This window comes from Bombyx mori, chromosome 8 (genome assembly GCF_030269925.1).
Source record: "Bombyx mori chromosome 8, ASM3026992v2".
Taxonomy (NCBI): Eukaryota; Metazoa; Arthropoda; class Insecta; order Lepidoptera; family Bombycidae; genus Bombyx; species Bombyx mori.
Window position 1 is genome coordinate 15808157 of NC_085114.1, and position 23084 is coordinate 15831240.

A 23084-nucleotide genomic window follows, 5' to 3' on the forward strand; every position below is an offset into this window, starting at 1 on the left:
CGTTGGTCAACTCATAACAGATGTCGCAGGTTTTGAGACAGCTAGAGTCGACGTCATCCTAAACAAGTCATTTCGGTTCCTACTGATCCACTAACGATGCTTTTAGGTACCTCAAGCACCGATCATCGATCTCGTTGACTAAGAGTTCGGCAAATAAATTAACCCACAGCCCACTGAGTTTCTCGCCGGATCTTCTCAGTGGGTCGCGTTTCCTATTCAGTGGTAGATGCTGCGAAGCACTGCCCTTGCTAGGGCTAGTGGCTAGAGTTAGCAACGTCACCAGGTTAGAGCCCCGCGAGCTCACCTACTTTGTCTGTCTTTTACTACTACTCACCTTTTGTGTCTGTATCTGAAAATTTGCCTTGGAATTAGTCCTTAGCAGTGGCTTAACATGAGCGACGTTAACCATGTGTTTGCGAAACATTCGTGCACTCCTGATCTGAAGGTTAGTCCAGCCAATGTGTTGATGCTCGTTTTGCTTTCTGTGCGGGCCCCTTTTGCGATCAGTTGTGTTCGCCAAGATAACCTTGCTAAAAATATATACTATCAACAAAGCAACTATTGGCCTAGTTAAAATCTCCTTCTACGTTGAGTTGTTCCTAGCACGTTGAGTTTAAAATCTTAAGATCTTGAGCTTCCATTGCTAATCACAGCCACGCCTCATGCCGACCAGACCTGTTCTCCATTCGTCTAAAACTAAATAAAATATTTAATAGCCTAATGAAAATATCTAACCCGATTCGATGTCTAAATAAAGTCCAAGTGCCCAACCAGTTTCGTATAATTCAATTAGTTTAGCACGACGGTATTTAGCTTGAATTAATTAGCAGTATCCGAGGATATGTATTCAGGTCGCCCAGGTCGTACGTTAAATCTGGTATTGAATTCATTATACCGAAAATAGTAAATAAAAAGTCTGCCCAGAGGAAACAATACGTCCTTTTCCAACATGTCATCATAACATTAGCCCTACAATGAACATCAGCTTGATCGATAAGGTGTTTCGCAATTTATTCCAGTGCTATTTTAAACTTTACCCGTTAGCAACGTTTTTTTATATATGTAGTTATGGGTTTTTTTTTATCACGAAACAATCGGTAGCTCTATCCAAACCTTCATGTTAAGTGACAAACGTATTTTCCGAAACCGGATTGTAACCGAACCCAATGACGTAAGGTGAACAGCCCAACTGGAAATACATACCTATGTGCCTTTAGTGAGTGAACCGAGCTGTTAGCCATGTACTCACATTTTCACTTTTTCAATCAGGCAAATGTAACTGTAACACGCTATTTCATAATTTTGATAATATCATCAGTAATCAATCAGTTCATTGGGTTATCTCTGCAGCTATTATCAGGTTGTACCGCACTTATAATCGTGTCGAATCCTACGTCGTACCTGAAATCTTATTTAAAGCTCGAACACTCGTCCTTCAAAACACCTTGCTACCCCAAAAATAGACATTTATGGTTGCCCTCGCACCATGCGACCCTCAAACCGACCTGTAACGCACAAGGACAGGTCCTATCCGGGGCGGCCTACCAGCCCCTCTAAATATAGACGGTCTAAAAATAGCTTCTACCTTCCCCTCCCTCACCCCGTGCCGCTCGCCTTACCCCACCGACCTCATCATGGCCTTCGTTCCCTCATCCCCGCCCGACCTACATTAAGAAGCTTCAGAGGTCACTGAAATACTGCAGAAATTTAGGATTTGTACCAAAAAGTTGGTATTTCGTGTAAATCAATGAACAAATTAGATTTCTTTACTATATTTCAAATTTCAATTTATAGTCTTTCAAATAAATAAAGACTGTTTTAACTCGCAGTCACATTAAGTCTAGTCTAAGAATAATTTGTAATATTGAATCTGTTTGTGTGTATGTATGTCTGAGGATTCAAAGATGAAAATTTCAAATCTCGACCCATTTGGTGCGAATCTTCAGATCACTAGTGGAGATTAGTTAGTGCAGTTCATGGTGATGTATAAGAGAGGTATCGGTTTCGATTCAGCTATTTCATCTTAAATTTCCAACTACAATGCCAAAATGCTTTGCGGCATAAATAAGCGGGATGGTAGTAAATACCTCAGTGAGCTTACCATAAAACCTATCGCTTTTAATAACACATACGAGAAGAAATTAAAACTACTTGTACATTCAAGGAGTCTCATCACGAGGACTGTAAAGAGATAATTAGGTAATTAACAATTAACAAAATAATTAGAATAAACGCGGGATTATGTCGTAAAATATTTAATTATATTAAAGTTTTAATTAACGTATCTTAGAAATGTATAATCTTAATTATGTCTACGACTTGGCAAAACCGAAAAAAATCTAGACATATAAAATTTATAACTTATATTAAAAATAAGTAGCTATCGAAGTACTATTGCATCATTTGTTCAGGGACGTATGGTAAAAATATGAATATAAATGAGATACAAGAAAACAGCAGTTATGATTTATCGCATTATGTGAATAAAATTATTTCGTAACAAACCAAAAATATTATAAATCGAATCACAGATTAACAAATATGATAAATACCTGTATATATCGGTCTAGTATAACTGCGTCGAAGAGCCCAATTGGGGAGTGTTTGTTCGAGATGATGTCGTCATCTTTTATAAAAACAGCACTACCGGCATCGGAACATTAGGGCTTATAAAACATTTTCAGAGGTCTTTTTTCCGTATCCTGTTCGGCACTGGAACTAACTCCTCTCCACATGCTTCCTGAACATTTTAAAATTTCCTTCAAACGAGGCTTAAAGGAATCCTGAGAGATCCACCACGAGATGGGCTATATGCTCGCCGTCTATCCTCGAATGCAACAAAAATGAAATAAACCAATTCGGCTCAAAGAGTAAATTAGATGAGCCTTCGGCTTCGTGTATTCAGTTGATAGTCACGTTTTCACAGGTCACTGGGTCATTATATTAAGTCCGCTTCTGAAAATACGCCCCTTTATAAATGTTTAAAGTGACCACTTAGAAGTATAGCATACGTGTCATTCGTTAAATTTTTCGAGCTCCAAATCAATATGATATCTTCAGGACATGAAAGTGCAGATAGTGTGGTGCGCGGACACCATTGTTTATGAAACTCGCTGTTCAACCACTTCGATAAAGCGGCACGACACGAGAATCCTCTCATCGTGGCCGCCGGTAACTACATTCCCGATCCTGCGGACAGAATGGAAAGCAGTCGACGTCGCCCAAAACAACACGTCATTTTGAATCCTCCCGATCCACTAACGGTGCTTTTAGGTACCTCAAGCACCGGTTATCGTTCTTGTCGAGCCCGGTAGATTTTGCAAAGCACGGCTCTTGCTAGGTTTCGTGTTAGCAACGTCGTCAGGTTTGAGCCCCGGGAGCTCACCTACTAGTTAAGATTGCGCTGAAATTGCCTCTCAAGGCTATCAGCTTAGATGAAAAAAAAGAGCTGTTCAAAATCTCTGTGTAACCGCGTTTGATTTCTTGGTTCTTGAGACTCGGCTCGGCTGATTCGTTCAATCGCGAACAACAGAATATATCCAGTTGGATGCGGTCTCTAATATCTAGATCAAAGTTCGCACCTTTGTTATTCTCGGCTTCGTCAGTTTGCGTCTGATACTGCACCAACTGTAGTGCGAATTTTATTTCTCCACATACGTAAACTATGAAATACGGGTTTTTTTTTATAAATAGGCGGCCTATCTCTCGCGAATTGACTAGAGTAAAGTGGTTACTTCGGACAATGGTAAAACTCTCAATCACAGTAAATTCACGATGCAACAGCTGTTTCCGTAGGATATGTAAATGTGTGTGCTTCTTCAACATGGATACGTGCTGACGGCTAGTGTTCTGTTAATATACAGTTTACTGTACCTTCATTTGTTCCCACATCTGAACTACTCTTCAACGACACGTCACTCGATGCGTCTGAACACTCGGAATCTCATTTGGGTGCTCTTTTTTAATGAACCCAATTTCACGCATTATACCAACAATAAGAACATTTTAATTGTGGATGGGCGTATAAATACCACCGACTTACTTAGGTTTTACGGACCCCGCAATAATAATAATAATTGGACAAATAAAACATACTGTTGTTTTATAGCTGCAGTTTAGGTCGTCAACAATGAACGCAGCTGATATTATATATTATCGAGTGTGCCCCGCGTGCTCTAGATTCAGCGCCTGTGACCCAAATTCCCTAATTATTAGAGGCAGCTGCATTATAGATTTATCGGTATCCGACGATATTGCGCTCTATGAGCAATTAAACAATATTGTTAGCTATTCATTTCGTCGAAGAGGATAATAATAATTGATATCAATTACTGGAATTACAATTTTTATATTTTTTCATGCCATTTACAACGACAATGCGGACCGACTTCTGCATTGACAACTGTTGTTACTCATTCTGCGAGCGCTTCATTTACCATCAAGATAATAATTTTCAATATTTTAAAATCATCAGCGATTTTAATGGGTCGAGAGGAAATCGCTGTACGCGGCTCCCAACCTTGCTCGTGGTGTGGTGGTCAGCAATTTTACTGATGGTAGCCCGGAATGGTGAGCCCGTAAGGGTAGGCACCACTGTAGCCTGTATGTGGGCGAAGGGTGGCGCAGTTTTTATACAACTGAGACTCTGATCTTATTTTTCAAGACTGGTATCGGTATTTACGTCATGATGTCCCTGGGCCGTTTATAACTTAAAATTAGGTGGGCGGTGAACTCGTGCACGGGATTACTGTAATAAATAATTAAGTTGAGAGAAGTCCAGAGGTTTAATTGAAAACATTTACTTTGCGCAAGAACACTTTATTGATGTTTTTAATAATTAATACAAAAATTATTACGACTTCATCATCGAAGAGCCAATTTTACCAAGAGAGGAAGTAGCCAGTGTTTCCCGCAATACAAAAATATAAATTTACCAAGTATTCTACTATTGCCAGTGTTTTAACAATAGTGCAATCTGAAACCCTGCAGTGCTTGTGTCCCAAGTGCCTAGATCAAGAATGATCAAGAGCGCGTATTGTGAGTCGTCACGATGTTGTCTAAGCAATACCTTTGGACGACTTATGTATTTGGGCTAAACGTAGCCCTAGGCTAAGGATGTGTCTGACGAACCAACAAAGTTAATGGACCCCCAGTAGTCGTTGAAATTATAAGTTTGAATATTATTGTGGTTCTATTGTCAAAGACTATTTATTATACTTCTGCATATAATCACAGATTTCGCCAATACCACATTATAGAAAAATAATATTAAAGACAAACAATATTAATCTATTCTCAATTTGACCGCAGACTTTAAACAATAACAAAAGTTTGAGAATAAACAAACAGTTTATATATGTGTGTTGTGTCAAATATAATAATATGGAAGTGTGTGTAATAAATATAATTATTTATTGGTTTAATGTATTTTTTATACAAAAATATAAAAAAATATATTAACATTCTGCACTCCTTCTCTATATTCTCTGGAAGCGTGGGAAACTTCATACTCCTCCGTCCGCGCAATTTTCATAAAATAAGGGTGCCAAATTTTTGCTTCACGTATTAATAAATAGATATCTAAACGAATTTAACAAAATAACGTCCTCGCCCTCAAACGAATTGTAAACGTGGCGCCATTAAACGCTTCGTTAAAAATATAATTAAACTGTAATTAATTATTGGTTCCAGCTGAAATGGCCCACGAGGGCCCAGCAAGGACGGAGGGCTCGCCCCACCACACGCCCTCGCCGCCCCACCTCCCTCACCTCCCAGTCACCGACTCCGGCTTCCATCATCAGATAATGCAGGTGAGGGTCTCGAAAAATAACAGGCGCCATCATCAGCTTCTTCGTTCGTGTACCGCCGGCCGGATGTGGTGACGAGCTATTGACGGATCTGTATTAATGTTATTATTTATAGTAGATCAGCCCATTTGCTTCGCGTTTCTCTTGTATGGAGACTTGTGGACTTTTATGTAATTGGTATAAAATGTGAATCGGTATACGAGAAGTCTCGAATAGTAAATAACTTTACCAGTAGCTCTAATATAGTTTCACCAATAAGAAGAATCGGCAGGAAACTAAAGGCTTTCTAGATATTCGTATATCTATCTATATAAAAATGTCCACGTTCCAACAAATTAACAAGAAATCCTAGAACAATACATAAAATGGCCAGGCTTGCACTGCACTACGAAACAGCAAATATTGTTTATCTAAATAGCATCTAAATTAGTTGTGAAATGACATGGCAATTAATATAGAGATGGTTATGAGAAAGTGATGTACGCAATATATATGGTTGTCCCTCTCGCACTCCGACACTGATGACGTCATGAATTATTACGTGAATCCTCTTTGTTATGTGATAATTACCTCAAAACCAGATTGAATTTTCAGATTGGCTTTTGTCACGAATTCATAATGATTATTTAGGTAACGTGCAGTGTGTTTACTAGTGCTCACGGTTAGCATTCTGTTGGCAGTGAATGGCCATTATTAGATACAAACGTACCAATTGGCTACGAGCTGCCTGCTCGTTTTGCCGATAATAATAACATGCTAATAATAAACATGGCAGTCGTTAAATTTATAATTTTCACATAATTAAAAAGCTATAAAACATCAGAATCGAACACCAGTCCCCGTGACGACGGGTGAACGTGTCGTGGCGACGTGTCGCCGTGACCTTTCCAAGTATACTGCAACAAAGGCCGGCTCGGTCCATCTCGCATTTAAAATTAAAATTTCCAACCAGTTTTATTTATAAAACACCGAACGGAGCGCTCGACCAAAATAAAAACACCACACACAGACAAGTTAACACGCATACATACACACTAAACGCACACACACAAACGTGCGCTTACATACAGTCACATAGAACGTATGTACACGTGCACTTGTGTGCAGCGTGTATAATATTAGTATGTAAGGCGTGTGTCGGTTTATTTACATATAATATCTCTTGTGTGTTTATGGATATTAAAATTTAAATTGTTTCATATCAAATAAGCTGTAAGCGGGAAAAATATTTTGCAAATAACAGACTGCGAGGAATGCTACTAAAACCAGATCGAATTGGATGGAGTATAAGAGCTTAGGACTCGGCGGGTCACCAGGTCCAGAATTGAGGCGACTAAATTACCAGGTTTTCTGTGATCACGGTAACCAGAATGTCAAAATGTTTATTGACAATGAAAAAAAAAACAGAAGCCAGGATTCTGTTTCAATATGGTTCGAAGGCAGACGAACCTAGTAGTCCTCTTTATTTAGAATCGTTAATGTCTCTGTTAAACATCGGCAATAAATCGACCAGGAGGAGCACAGTTAAGCTGCGTCCTACGTCTAATGACACGTTGAAGAAGAACATGCTACGCCACGGCCCTGCTGACAAGCTGATAGAGAAATTCATGCGAATGTCACAAAAATGTTCTCTACAAACGCCCCGAAGACGCGATATATATTGATTTATTTGGCACATTTCCTATCAGTATTTCGACAGAGTCGTTTTTTTTCGCTACCTATGCTGATAGCCTTGAGAAGCTATTTCAGCTTCACCCTAACGTGTGTAAGTGAGCTCACGGGGCTCAAACCGGAATGTTGCTAACACTGACCCTAGCAAGAGCAGTGCTTCGCAGAATCTACCACCGGATCGGAAACGCGACCCATTGAGAAGATCCGGCGAGAAACTCAGTGGACTGTGTCTATGGGTTAAAAGAGTCGTGTAATAATCGCGTCGAAAGAACACTCATAGGGTCTTACAAGAGTCATGAAGATCCAGTAGCTAGGCCACCCGGCGATATGTTTCCCCCCGCCCACGTCGGACGCGCAAAACATCCGTAACATGTTCTATTCGCGGCGCATACCGAACGACCGCCATTTTTTTCACCATCACACGAAAATAATGCATGCGACGCCAAAAATACACGAGCACGCTCGCCGAGGGGAATCTTTATGTATTTTTTCATCTATTTATCGTTTCCTGTCCGCGTTATTCCTGGTTGATAAACTAGATTTTTGTGATAGTACATGTGATTAGAATTTCATTTACATTAGATTTTAAAAGCACTGTGAAGTGTTTCGTGTCATGGCCCCCGGTCACGCTAATAGCCAGTGCCGGTTGCTTACGTGCGACCAAAACCATGCACCAAATTTGTGTTGTTAATAGCTCCATTATCATAAAATATGTAAACCGTGTCTTACACAAGTTTTTCTGTTTTATTGTAATCTTAAGATTGAGATATCTGCGACTTGTGGGATTCCAAGACGGATCGAAAAACATTTTTATTTCTCAGTTTAGTTTGTAACTTTTGGAAACCGATGCACAATTGTCCCTTACACTTGTTATAAAATTTGGGTTTTTTTTTCCAACATTCATATATCTATATTTCCTTTCGTTGTCAGAATCACAGTCCAAGAAAGAATCATATCGTGGAGAGAGCCAAACAAACGTTAGAAAACTCTTTCCTGCAGCAAGTGAGTTCAAGAATATCCTTCTCGACGTGAGGGGCGAGAAGTCGGATACCCACTTCTCAACATTTCCAATTAAAGACCTGAAATATTGAACACGGACCCTCTGTTTCGCGAATCATTATAGCTTGATTCATTTCAAATAACGACGCCTGAACAGAAAGTCGACGGTTGAAGCTGTGTAAAATTAAGAAATGTGATTAAAAAGTGGATATCCGACCTTTCGGCTCTAACGTAGAGATTTGTAATATTGTACAAACGTATCATATTCAACCACCACACCTAGTTCGAAAATAGCTTAACACCTGACCAAACATTTGCACTGCGTTGTGTGTGTAACACGAAGAACATTGTGTGTCGTAGCTTCGCAGCCAAGCATATTGTAAAGTTCGTGATCATTCAGAGAGCAGTAGACTGGACATCGTGACGAGAACCGATGTTTTTTTTTTAATTGCCTTTGCACGCAGACGAGCATACGGCCCACCTGATGGTGAGTGGTTACCGTCGCCCATGGACTTCAGCAATGCCAGGGGCAGAGCCAAGCCGCTGCCTACCGCTACGTGTTCGCTCCTGGTTCCTGGTCTAGTTTCAGTTTATTAATGTAATCATGAATTCAAATCTAAAAAAATAACAAAGCATAGCAAAGACAAAACAATTTCCTTCACCAGTTTCTGCTCTACTTGTCTGTGGAAAATAAAACCTGTTGAAGTTTCTTGTTTTTATTTTCATAACAAAACAAAAGAGAAAATTTAGCACTTAAAAGGAATCTAGTTATGGTCGAGTTTCGATCATTGTATGAGTATGGTTAAATTGTGAATTTCTAAAGAAAAAGGTAGTTAATTAAAGTGGTTCGCCAGTTCTTCTCAGGACTGTGACTTTGTAAAATTTATTCTTAGGTTGAACATGTTTGGAAAATAACTTCCAAGAGAATGATGATCAGTATTAAATTTGCAGTGATATCTCTTGTATCTGCGATAACCTTTGAGTTCTCTATGTATAAACGTATCGTTCTATTAAGATAGCTAGTGTTATAAGTATGTACATACGTCTGTAGATGCTTAAACAGAGATAATTCCTACAACAGGTTACAGTAAAATACTGGAGCAGGAGGCCGACATGCTATAAGTGAAGGGGATGAAGGTCTTGCCATTTTTCTTTTCGTGTGTTTTTCATTGTACACTTTCGGATTTTACGGTTTTTATGATCAGGAAAATTTTCGAAAAAATATTTGTATTCAACTATTGCTTGGATTAAGCGCAAACGATGCCGCGTCTTCTTGAAAATGATCGATAAATAAAATGAAACAGTACATTTTGCTTGTCCGTTGTATTTTAACTGCGTAGATGGGCAGATGAACTCACTGGCCAATTGATAAGCGGTAACTGTAGCTTATAGAAATGGTCACACTGCCAACTCGAAAAAGCATTTAGGCAAAATATCAAAGATCCAAACCGATGTGGCAAGAGAAGCCTTCCAGAGAGAAAAACTTTTATAAAATGTCTGCTGGGTAAACACCTACTGGTAATAGCTTGAAGGTGGCTCTTATGTCTACGCTAGTTAACTAACGGTATCTTTTGTAAAGGCTCTTATATTTATTGTTTTTAATATCGAAGATTGCTCGAAAACACTTACCAGTTATTTAACGGGTAGTGTATTTAACATAATCACTATCACTGTTTTGAATTTAAGAGATTGCCTAATATTGGTATTTATTGACCAAGAATAAAGAATTTTCAGATACCGAATTCCAGATAACGAAAACATACATAGCAAATGAAAACCTGAGTTTCAAGAAACTATCTCATAAAAGTTAATTATGGTTAATGTTAACATTCATTAATTTACTTTCCAATGACTCCGCGTCCGTTTGTGTGTTCAATATCGCCCGTTTATTCATAAAAGCGTAGCCCAGTTGCATGTTCACAAATTTATGGGGTATTTGTGAAAACTACGTAATCTAATAATAAGTTTGTCATGCAATCTATCCCTGCTTCTACATCTCTCCTACATCTATCTAGTTTGGCAGTTCAAACATTGGATGACCTCGAATTTGAATAGGAAATAACTCATTGCATTCCATATATTATAAATAATTTGGAGACGCGATTTGTGAAGTGGTTGAATAGGATACAGTTTGTACGTAAAAGATTTTCGCTAATGGAAACTCGGGGAAAGTAACAAAATGACTTATGGACGCTTACAAAACATAACTTTTGAGCAATATGTTATTAATACTATTAAATTATCAATTTTCAAATATGATAACAGAAGTGTATGTATTTTTTTTTTTTCATTTTTTGTCTTATCGTATATGTTCTAGTATTTTCTCAAGGTTTCGCCATTGTGATTAAAATACAATGAACAAAAGTATCAATAAAACATTAAAAGTACCTTTACTTAATCTCGCGTTTATTAATTTATTTAATAATTTCAAAAACTTTACCGTTCTCGTGATTCTAGACAGTTTTTGTAAAAATAATATTGGTATTAAGACTTTTTAATTAGAGCACTATATCTTAACCATACATGTTTCATTTGATTTACAACGCGCGTCATAGTTAACATGATTACCCGAATTGTTTGAAAGATTATATTGTATTGTACGTATCGTTTTTGTGTTAATTTTTTTCCTATTTAAAGTAAGCAGCGGCTCTAGCAAGGTCCTACCCTCGAATGTAAAAATGTCTGAATGGCGTAAATGCAGTTTTTGGATTCAGGTTATATTGTGAAAGAACCCTTATCGTTCTACGTGTACGCTAAAGTGTACTTATTTACACTACACTACTCGATTGAAATCTGTGAAATAATTTGCTTTCTTATACGTCAGCGGCTAACCGGGTCAGTGTGGAAATTGTAACTAAAATTTAAATATAAGTCATTTTTTGTGGTTTAATCCTTGACTTGTTGAGTCTACGACAACAGCGCTCATTATTGAATGACAATTGTTTCTGTTATAGTTGAAGAAGCAGCAACAGCTCCAACAGGAGATTCTACTGCAGCATTTCCAGCAGCAGAGGCAACAGTTGGCAAGAGAACACGAGAACCAGATGAGGGAACATTTGAAGGTAACATTTATGATCTAAGATTCATTTTTGATTTGATAAATCGCGTTTTGAGGTTGCGCGAGTTAGTCGGTATTATCAGTATTTCGTATTGCCCTTTGTTGTACGAGGTCAGGGCTCGACCAAGAGTTCATATCGAGGGGTGAAAGAATATTTGGCTTAAGCGACATTTCGCTTAATACACGACATTTAACTTTACGTTTTATTTGGTATTAGCATCAACAATCTGATGTTTTTAATTGAACTTCAATTAAATTTACCCCATTCAAATAACTGAAGAAGATATTTTATTCTAATGATAGTTCTTCCAAATATTAAAGTCTAAATGGCTCTTTCTGTAAAATTGGACAAATGTCTGTTAAACCCAATTGCCTTTCACCTGTCGATATAGTTTGATTTTATTTACCCCAAAACCCAGTTAAGTTACATATTATGCAGTGAGAATTTATAGTACCGCGTCGGATGTCAGAGTAGCAGCAGTCCCGGCCAGAGGGCCCCCGGTGCTCATATGCGTTCTCTAAAAAATGAATGAATGAAGAATAAGAAAGAAAATCTAAAAAATGAAGCTCACATTCTTAGCTACTCACTTAATTCTTAGTGACTATCTGTGACCTTGCTCGTTCACAAAGCCCGCCATAGAAAGCAGAGTATTATATACACTTGACATTGGCGAAATCTAAAAGGAAACGCCATAAACCTAAGAGATAGATAGACAGATAGATAGAAAAAAAGCTCTTTCACATCTTTCTTCGTTTCGCTCGTGTGGTGTTTACGTTCTAAAATATAACACAGCAAAAACAAACTGAACTATTCGCGTGCTATAACTTTGGATAACATTGAACGCACGCGTCCGTAACGTGGCTCTGTTTAATAACACGAGATCTTTCCTGTTGTATACGTATCGTGTTAAAAACTTCACGATATTTTCGCGCAAAGTATGTATTCAGACTTGTTGTTGGGCAAAAAAATGGCGTTGCTTAAAACTGTCAGGACGACATCATAAATAGTATGAATTCGGTCGCCTATCTTAATAATAACGACTGCTGTGAGCGAGATCTGGTGGATATCATCAACATCAGTGGAGTAGTCATGTGTTCAGGGTGAGACAGCCGTTACAGGCTCGTCGCTGCCTCAATATCAGTTGCGTTATCTGTAGACTTTTTTATTGCTTAGATCCGTGGACGTGCTCACAGTCCACCTGTGTGTTAAGTGGTTACTGGGGCCCATAGACATCTACCACGTAAATGCGCCACTCACCTTGAGATATAAGTTCTAAGATCTCAGTAAAGTACAACGGCTGCCCCATCCTTCAAACGGAAACGCATTACTGCTTCACGGCAGAAATAGGCAGGGTGGTGGTACCCACCCGCGCGGACTCACAAGAGGTCCTACCACCAGTAATTACGCAAATTATAATTTTGCGAGTTTGATTTTTATTACACGATGTTATTCCTTCACTGTGGAAGTCAATCGTGAATACTTGTTTAGTACGTATTTCATTACAAAAATTGGTACCCGTCTGGGATTCGAACACCGATGCATCGCTCAACACGAATGCACCGCACGTCTTATCCTTTAGGCCACAACGACTTCGATAGCCAAGAGACACGATCCTTGAGCTTCCCATCTAGACTTTAAAAAAAATCCTTAATAGTGATATAACTACTTCTACGCTTCGGGTCCAGTCTGATATGCATTACCTAATAATTACATAATAATATTGATATGCGATTCTAATCTTGCTTCGCTAGCCAAACTCAGTCACGATTGCCTGTTTCTAACATATCCATTTTTTTACAAGATCACGTGTCGAGAACTAGTTAGTATACGACCAGCTTCGGTATTTCAAAACAAAAAACCAATTAGTTTTATACAGTCATGTTTATTTTTAATTCGTAACGTAATACTTACATATATAAACGTATCGATGTCGACACACATATGGTTTTGAATTTAGAATCGTATGTATGTTGAAATCATGTGGAAGGACTACATCAACAGTCTGTTAAGATGGCCAGGTCAGCAATGATCGAAGATAGAATCTGGGTGCTGAGGGCTCTACTAGAACAATGATTTACTAGTTGAATTAAAAAAAATGTAGAACAAGACATTTGATGCCTGGTTGTAAATATCAAATACCTTCTTATATGAAGGAGTATCACTGGTCTAAAGCCCGGAAAAGGGTTCCCAAGTGGAACGAATACATATAACTTCCACAAATTTTGTAAAAGTTAGCTTGGATATTTTTTTATTTTTTTTATTTTTTTATTGCTTAGATGGGTGGACGAGCTCACAGCCCACCTGGTGTTAAGTGGTTACTGGAGCCCATAGACATCCACAACGTAAATGCGCCACCCACCTTGAGATATAAGTTCTAAGGTCTCAAGTAAGTTACAACGGCTGCCCAACCCTTCAAACCGAAACGCATTACTGCTTCACGGCAGAAACAGGAAGGGTGGTGGTACCCACCCGCGCGGACTCACAAGAGGTCCTACCACCAGTCAATTATTATATTTTCCTATACTTTGGGATTTTCCTATCCGATATTTTTCTATACTTTGGGTGCTCACTGAACACTTTGGCATCACATACTGAGAATATGCCGACCTATAAGGGACCTGAACCCCGGCGCAAAAGATAGTCACCTCATCCGCCCAGACGCTCAAACAAAAAAATTAGTTATTAAAAAGAATTACATCTAATGACGTCACTTTGATTCTCTCGTTTGTATAAAAAATCATTTATTTTTCACACAAGAGACTTAACGATCGAACATCTTAGGAAAACATAAAACCTTCATTCGGTCAGTGGAAAGATCTCTCTAACACGTTTCCGTCCACGCGGAGGGGAGTCTGCGTCAACAGCTTGGCGCTTGTGACACAACAAACTTCGAGCTTCGTCATAATTTGCACTTTGTCGCGAATGTAATTTTTTATTATGAGGGTATTTGCCAACGAATTTTATTGTTCTCTGTATGACGTAGTTTAGGAAATTAAGAGAAGTAGGAGACTGTTATGTATTATTAATGTAAAAAAGAGCCAAGAACGAATCAATTCGGAATTTTATTACGATCGTCACAACGCGACGTCGTTATTAGAACGCTAACGACATTATTCTCTGCCTCGGCTTGCTGCTGTAATCTACGTAAGATGATTTATTCGCACTCCTGTCCGCGATGTCAGTACGCGACGCGGTACACCGTGTGTTCGTGCTGTAATTTGACTTCACGAACAACTTATTGAAAATCTTTTTTTTTATTGCTTAGGTGTGTGGACGAGCTCACAGCCCACCTGATGTTAAGTAGTTATTGGATCCCGTAGACATCTACAACGTAAATGCGCCACACACCTTGAGATATAGTTCTAAGGTCTCAGTATAGTCACAACGGCTGCCCCACCCTTCAAACCGAAACGCATTACTGCTTCACGACAGAAATAGGCGGGGCGGTGGTACCTACCCGTGCGGACTCACAAGAGGTCCTACCACCAGTAATTACGCAAACTATAATTTTGCGGGTTTGATTTTTATTACACGATGTTATTTCTTCACCGTGGAAGTCAATCGTGAACATTTGTTAAGTACGTATTTCATTAGAAAAATTGGTACCCGCCTGCGGGATTCAAACACCGGTGCATCGTTAGATACGAATGCACCAGAAGTCTTATCCTTTAGGACACGACGACTTCAAAATTATTCATTTGAAATAGGAAGAAGCTTTTTTACCTTCACGTGCGACCTCAAATTCCGTCCAATGCTTGGTGTTTAACCTTATTAGTGATTTTACATTTAATTATTTAAATGAAAGTCCTTCGTCCCTCAGTTATGGGAGCAACAGAAGAAAGCAATGGAGGAGGCAGCGTTGCGCGAGGCCCGAGAGGCGCGGGAGGCTCGGGAGGCCCGGGAGAGGCACGAGCGCGACCGCGTCGAGCTGATGCGGAAGAAGGATATACACGAACACAGCGCCAACGCGTCTACCCAAGTTAAACAGAAATTACAGGTAACTAATGTATACTTATACAGGTATAAAGCTTCAGTGTTGAACGGTTTACAGAGTTCACAGACCACAACGTGTCTGCTGCTGCCTACCTTGTGACAGGACTCAATTTTTTTTATTTAAAAGATGGCACTGATACACTTGGAATCGGAGCTCGTGGCATTATGCAATCGAAATTCATACAAGATTTGTAGTATCATAGAATGTAGAACAGCATTGGGCCAGCTTGATGGTGAGTGGGCGTCGATTCTTGTAGACAATGGCAAGTTCAGGGACGATACAGAACCGCTGCCTCTTGCCGGAGATTCCTCAATCCTCGGTGGAAGACGAACATGCCATAGCACTGAGAAACATCCTGCAGGGTCGGATATTGCATGGAAAAAATGATGTATAAGCAACCGCACTGTGGATGAAGCGATATCAGGCGAGAGCTCTGCTCCTGGTGGGCGTAGTGGTTGTGGAAGGGAGATGATGGGGACATGCCCGACAAAGCGTGGTGCAGTCAACCCGCCGTTACTGATAAAATCGCCCACAGTTGCTCTCGCATTCATTGTTTCGCAATATAAGCATTGACTCAGAAGACGTGGTTTCAAGAGTTTACCACTGCTATTCGATCACTCAATTTCATCGATAAATTTCTTTGTCGCATAGATCCACACGAACCCAACACAATCAAGTTTCAAACGAAAAATAGAAAATTGCAGTTTATCAATTTTGATGTTGACCTTTTTTTTTCTTAGGAGTTTATAAAAAAGAAACAGGCCAACGCCAATGGCACCGTGACGACTGCCTCCTACCGCAACTGGTAAGTTGAGGGCTCCCTTCGTGACCTGTCCATCTATGGCACTAGTGCCAGGCTCACTTTGACAAAATCAATATACCGCTTAAGTCAGTTATTATCCTGTTTTTATTTGCATTTCTCTCTCTCTCTACACTATAATAACCAGTTACTAAGGGAAATATTATGAAACGGTATTGGCACCCGTAATGCATCAGGGAAATTGGCAAATGTAACAATGATTAGGGACTCACAGATGACAACAATTTTAAATTTGAAACAGTTGAAATATAGGATATCAGCTTATATGACGCAACGCAGATTGTCGTATTGACAACCCCCCTTGGCCTCAACAATAAAACGTCCTATCCTTTAAAAAGAAGGTCGTACTGTTGTGAGCTTACGATTGGGAGAAATGATATATTCTGGCATAACGTATGTGATGTGATATCATGGTGCAAGTCACATGACGTTGCATTTTAGCTCCATAGCGACAGGACAAGGTGGGGCGACTACTGATGGTAGTTACAGGGCTGGTGATGGTGACAGAGCGTAATCATGTCACTTTATGTCGCAAAGCAAGTCATGCGGTCCGGTTAGAAGGGTGGTATAGTTATAAAATAGAGTTTAGATTTCAACCTCACAAGCCATACCTAACATCAGATGGTCTATGAGGTCATCGGCCCATCTACAGCCAAGTAAACTTACGACCCGGTACAGGTTACGGTTCTCTTGTAGGGGCATAGTGAAGTCTTCATCAGGGGAGTCGATAACGTCGACGGGGGCGACAGCGACGCACCCTTACCGGCTCACGGCGCCGCTGCCACTCAACCTCAACGCGCCCCCTCCGCAACCCTCCCCCGCAGACTACCCCCTGCGCAAGACCGGTAAGTCTATCAGCCCTCAATCATCATTTACCCGAGTGTCCTACTAACGTCTGTTGTAGCGAGTGCCCTGACCGCAGCGACCTCTATCATCTGCACTTTTATGAATGTTGTTTTTTGTAGTTCAATAACTTGTGTACTTATTGTAGTTTAGCAATAAACATAATATTATATATCCGTATCGTATGTGCATATATGTATATTATTTCGTTTCTGCAAAATCTTTAAGGTTCGAGAATAGCGTCTTTAGTAAAATCTTACAACTGAGAATTTTTATTGAAAAAATGTATAAATAAAAACTTAATAAAAGAACTTTTATTTCAAGACATCAGATAAAGAAGTTTATTTAAAGTTAAGCTATTATTTAGATGTGCGCCCCCGTGTACTGCCGATGTAGCTCTGGCTCTGCTCCGGCAGATTTAAAAATGAAATAAATGAATAATCAATAATTCAATTGAATTTAGAAACTGAACTACGGTCCAATTCAATAGCTGAAGAAAGAGCCGCTTGAATCTTTCCGAATTTTCAAAGACTAAATGTGAAGTCGCTGAACTGAATCCCTGTCCTGGTCCCTTGCGGCCACTCCTTGCGACCAACAACTTGATATCTAATCCGGCAATAGTAATATTTGCAATATAGTATCATTATTTATTATAAAATTCATTATAGATTGGAATATATATAGTGTGTGCGTTGTGTTGTGATGCCCAATAACCCGCATGGCGTGAACTAACCTTGCAGCGTCGGAGCCCAACATGCTGAAGCAGCGGCTGAAAGCGCGCGTCATCGAACGCCGGGCCTCGCCCCTCGCGCGCCGCCCCCTCCGGACCCGGCACAAACACCGCAGTGAGTCTCACTTACACCTGCCCCCCACTGACGGCGCAGTCCGACGTGCTCGCGGAGACTGGGACCCAGCCCGAGCTCATCTAGTTTTAAAAAAAATATCACTTTAGAACCTTGCGGTGTGCGGATAGCTAATGCCACACTTGTACTTGCAGACTGCGAAGGTGGGTCCCCCCGCGGCTCGCCCCCCGGTGGCTGCGCCGCGGCTCCCATCCGCGAGGAGGAGGAGAACGGCTCCCGCGCCGCAGAGTTCTTGTTTTCGTCTCCGTCACTGCCCAACATCTCTCTGGGACGACCTCACGTGGGTCCCCGCCTGCACCCGCCCCCCGCGGCGCACACCCCGGCGCCCGTGGTGCTGCCCCCCGTGTCGGAGGCGGAGGCGCTGGTGGTGGGCGGGGCGGGGGGCCGGCCGGTGCAGCGCCTCGGTCGCACGCACTCCGCGCCGCTGCCCCTGGGCGACCCGGCCCTGCAGCCGCCCCCCGTGCACCACTACCTCAGAGATCAGATCCGGAAAACTGTACGTACTATGCTCTCCACTCTGACCACGACTTATCAATAAATACATTTCCTTTATTTTTGGTACTAAAAGTCCAAACAGACATGCCCGTCGCAAGTAGATTGTAACTCACTGTTGGGTAAAGTATCGGGAATGGATTATTTGTTAATGGTTCCAGTCTTAAACTTAGCTTTATTTGTTATTGTTATATTGGCAACACTGTTTTCCATTTTGTGTTTTTGTACGGTGTTGTTTTTAGTTGTGTCGTATCTAGTGTGTGAAGTACATATACCAGTATATTGGACAAGTACATCGAACGAAGATTTTGTCTTTAATTTTGCATCGTCAATGGAATTTCGTATTTATTCGAAGTCACTAACAATATTACAGAAAGATGTTGGTTTATCGACTTCATCAAAAAAATATGCGTATGAAATCTAAAAACCGTTCAAAAGCGATCGATATGTAAAGGAAGATTTGCCTCGCGCGGCTCTGGCAGACTATCAATGTCTCCAACTGAAGTTAACATCGCAAAAGTGAAGGAAATAATTACCGAAAATTCTCGTTCAAGCTTAGAGAGAGAGATAGCCGCCGAACTTTCTGTGTTTCTCGAGTCGATGGCTACCATTTTAAATAATAACTTTGGTATGAAACACGTTGCCGCTCGTTTAGTCCCAAAAGACTTGATTTTTCTCCAAAACACTTCATCGCATAAAAGTCGCTGGACACTTGCCAGAAGGAGTTGGACATGGAAACTGGTCAACAAGCTTCGGAGTGACCCCTTCCATTTAAACTGAAACTGAAAAAACCACACTAAAGTGGACCAAAAGTCATGTTGACTGGTTTTTTTTTACTATCGCGTTGTTGTGCACTCGGAATGCTCGCCGGAAGGTCAGACGGTAAACAAAGGATATTATTATTGGGTCGTGTGTGGCGTGTAGGAGAGCAAATTCGACGAACAAAGTCATCACTGTAACGAATTATTTTCATTCAAAAAGACAAAGGGGAATTCGCGGCGAGAATTGAACTAAATTCCGGAAAAAGCGCTTAAAAAATATTTTGATGATTGAACTATTCGTTGGGCGTAAGTGTATTGTTTCTGAAAGAGCATACTTTGACGGTGATAAAATAAGTTTTAATGAATTGCTAACATTTTTGGTATCATTGATCATTTCCCGGTACTTTCTTGACAGGATAGTATAAAAATATCTCTTGTCCCCACAGTATAATAAGTTCTAGCTTGGAGCCAAGTGTGTGTGATTATTTAGTATTTATTTACGTGTTAGGTGTTGACCCGCGCACATGACGCGGCGGTGCAGCTGCGGGAGGAGGAGGGCGAGGTCATCGACCTGACGTCGAAGCGTAACGATCCTCCCGCCCCCGTCGAGCCGGCCCCCCTCACCCGCGCCCTCTCGTCGCCCCTGGTGGGGGCCAGGGTGCCCGCCACGGGACTCGCCTACGACCCGCTCATGCTCAAGCATGGGTATGCATTATTATAGAGTAATTCTAAAAATACATAAATAATCTCTTTAAGAGTCCGACTTTTCGAATAACGTCCAGTATTTGTGGTAACGGTCCCGCCCGAGCCGAAATATAGTGCGTGCGTGTGCGTGCAGGTGTGCGTGCGGACAGCACGCCCCCACGCACCCGGAGCACGGCGGCCGCCTGCAGTCCGTGTGGGCGCGCCTGTGCGAGACCGGCCTGGCCGCCCGCACCGAGCGCACGCGGCCCAGGAAGGCCACGCTCGACGAACTGCAGGTACGGGGACTGTTGCTCCCTCACTCAGGTATCAGATCCACTCACAGGTATATTGAGTTATGTGTTCTGTGTGCAGAGCGTGCACACGGAGGCGCACGTGCAGGTGTTCGCGGGGCGGGGGCGCGACGGCGCGGGCGTGGGGGCGGGGGGCGGCGCGGGGGGCGCGGTGCGGCAGCTGGTGCGGCTGGCGTGCGGCGGGCTGGGCGTGGACTCGGACACGGCGTGGTCGGACCTGCACACGGCGCCCGCCGCGCGCCTCGCCGCCGGAGCCCTGCTGGACCTGGCGCTGCGCACCGCGCGCGGACACCTCCGGAACGGGTCCGTACACACACACACTCGCTGTCCGGGGACTGCGGCAACACGGCTAGGGTTTTAATGTTTTATTTAATAGTTGGTACAGAGTCAAGTTATGTTTGATTGTTGCCGTAGTCTGAATCCTCAGTGTATTTTTTGAAGCATTTTTATTTTTATTTATTAATCTGATAAATTTTGAAAACAAGATTATATGTAGATATTACATTACCCAGTCTACACTTTAAAAATGTCTCGCAATGCAATCGTTTCAATCACCTGCCCCATCGAACTAGCGTCGCGGTTGTCCCGGACCGTGCTGCCCGCGGCTCCCCGGGGGCGCGTTGAAGATTGGGCCCACTTATTGGGTGTTACGTCGTTAGGTACCTCGATTCGGGTTAGGTATAGATTGCGACTTCTAGGAAATGATACTAGATTTAGATTTGAATATTGCTTTTTGTTAAAATGAATGTACGGTTCCAATATGCGGAACCCTCGGCCGCTGGCTTGCTCTGACGGTCCCCCGCTGTGCGCGCAGGTTCGCGGTGGTGCGGCCCCCCGGTCACCACGCGGAGCCCAACCAGGCGATGGGCTTCTGTTTCTTCAACAACGTGGCCATCGCCGCCCGCGTGCTGCACACCAGGCTGGGGCTGCAGAGGATACTCATCGTCGACTGGGTGGGTAGCTGCGCACTCTAGACCGGTCCGCCTGCGCGCAGGGCTGCACGACCGTCTTGACGCCGGGCGGATACTGGAGCTCGTGCGGAATTGTTGATGACATGTATCTGCATTTCTCAGGACGTGCATCACGGCAACGGCACCCAGCAGATATTCTACGAGGATCCTCACGTGCTGTACATGAGCATCCACCGGCACGACGACGGGAACTTCTTCCCTGGAACGGGAGCGGCCACCGAGTGCGGCGCCGGCCCGGGGCTCGGCTACAACGTGAACGTGCCCTGGAGCTGCGGCACCGACCCGCCCCTGGGGGACGCGGAGTACCTGGCCGCCTTCCGCTCCGTCATCATGCCCATCGCCAAGGTACGCGACAGGGCTGACCCCGTCCTCATGATGAGACCCCCCAGCTTCTGCGCCGGTTCTATGTTCACGTTCATATAAGAGCAAGCTCTGACACCCACACGGCGCGGTGGCGTCGGGGAAAGTTCGGGGGCACGAATCCAGTCGATGTACTGTACCTACCCATAATGACAGCTCAAATAAATGAAGCCGATAAAAAAAAAATTATAATTTTATAAGCGTCCCGTCGATTCATTTCGTGCGTTGAGCGACCAAGTTTGCTGTTCCAGGAGTACGACCCCGAGATAGTGCTCGTGTCGTGCGGGTTCGACGCCGCGGCCGGGCACCCGGCGCCGCTCGGCGGGTACAGCGTGTCCGCCGCCTGCTTCGCGCACATGACCAGGGACCTCATGCAGCTCGCCAACGGCAAGGTAGGGACCGCACGGGCGCCAACAGCGACCGAAGAATTATACACATTCTTTATTTCATTCAGTATATCTCGTAATATGTCTCAGACCAGGGCTCACTGTCTCATTCACTCAGCGGAATGAACATGTCACAATGAAGGCCTCGTTACAATAAATAACAAATCTTGTGTATAATATCTAAGAGGTACCTTTGTCCAATAATGGACGCCTCCTCGCCAACATTCCAGAAAGTTTTCACTCTTTACGTGAAACTTTTTTCATTGTAATATTATAATGGTCGAGAACAGAAGGGCTCCTGCCGAGGGGTGATGAAAAATTGAGGAGGTTGTGTTGTGTCTGCAGGTGGTGATGTCGCTGGAGGGCGGCTACGACCTGGCGGCCATGTGCGACTGCGCGCAGGAGGTGGTCCGCGCGCTGCTGGGGGACCGCCCCCCCGCGCCCCCCTACGCCGAGCTGTGCCGCGCCCCCCACCCCCGCGCCCAGCACGCGCTCGCCGCCACGATTGCCGTGCAGGCGCAGCACTGGCCCACCGTGAGTACCCGCCCCGCACCCCACCCCGTCGCGCCCCCGCTCGTCCACGTCAGCCCACAGCGCGCAGTGAGCATGGTACTGCCACGGACTCTGATCTCGTCCTCGTCTCGCACGAGCTGAGCGGGGGGCGCACGCTCCACACCGCCACATTCGGTTATCTTTACCGAGGAGCTAACGCATCCTTAACGTCGCACAGATCAAGCGGTACAGCAGCCTGGTGGGCATGTCTGCGTTAGAGGCCGCGCCCTCGGTGGCGGCGGCCCGGCTCGGAGCCCTGCAGAGCGAACGGGACGCCGCCGACACCGCAGCCGCCATGGCGACGCTGTCAATGCACCAGCACAACCGGCCCGTGTCCACGTGAGTACTCCTCGTCCCGGACCCCCAGAGCTCGCCCCGACTGGTGGAACCCTGCGACCACCGCGCGCCCCCCTAGTGGAACAGAAGGCTGACCGGGGGAATCTCTTTTGTCCCGATGCCAGACATATCCTTTGCAAAGAGATCTCCAGGTAGCCGGCCGGGTCCCACCCGC

The 23084-nt window shown here is 43.0% G+C and overlaps 1 protein-coding gene across 16 annotated transcripts in view; it reads left to right on the forward strand.

Annotated features, from left to right (window-relative positions):
* The window catches only part of LOC105841244 (histone deacetylase 5), a 106573-nt gene that overhangs the window by 81506 nt on the left and 1983 nt on the right, over nt 1-23084 (forward strand). For 4 of the 16 annotated variants that reach the window (XM_038012449.2, XM_062669896.1, XM_038012450.2 and 1 more), the window contains 16 exons: nt 5692-5810; nt 8409-8480; nt 11432-11539; nt 15342-15533; nt 16271-16335; nt 17047-17195; nt 17934-18038; nt 18191-18552; nt 19818-20014; nt 20148-20289; nt 20366-20607; nt 21119-21257; nt 21378-21620; nt 21887-22027; nt 22367-22555; nt 22752-22912. In XM_038012449.2, the coding sequence (XP_037868377.1) occupies nt 5692-5810; nt 8409-8480; nt 11432-11539; nt 15342-15533; nt 16271-16335; nt 17047-17195; nt 17934-18038; nt 18191-18552; nt 19818-20014; nt 20148-20289; nt 20366-20607; nt 21119-21257; nt 21378-21620; nt 21887-22027; nt 22367-22555; nt 22752-22912 (2626 nt within the window). The remainder of the gene's footprint in view (nt 1-5691; nt 5811-8408; nt 8481-11431; nt 11540-15341; nt 15534-16270; nt 16336-17046; nt 17196-17933; nt 18039-18190; nt 18553-19817; nt 20015-20147; nt 20290-20365; nt 20608-21118; nt 21258-21377; nt 21621-21886; nt 22028-22366; nt 22556-22751; nt 22913-23084) is intronic. The other 12 variants (XM_038012454.2, XM_062669902.1, XM_038012455.2 and 9 more) reach the window with 4 other exon arrangements.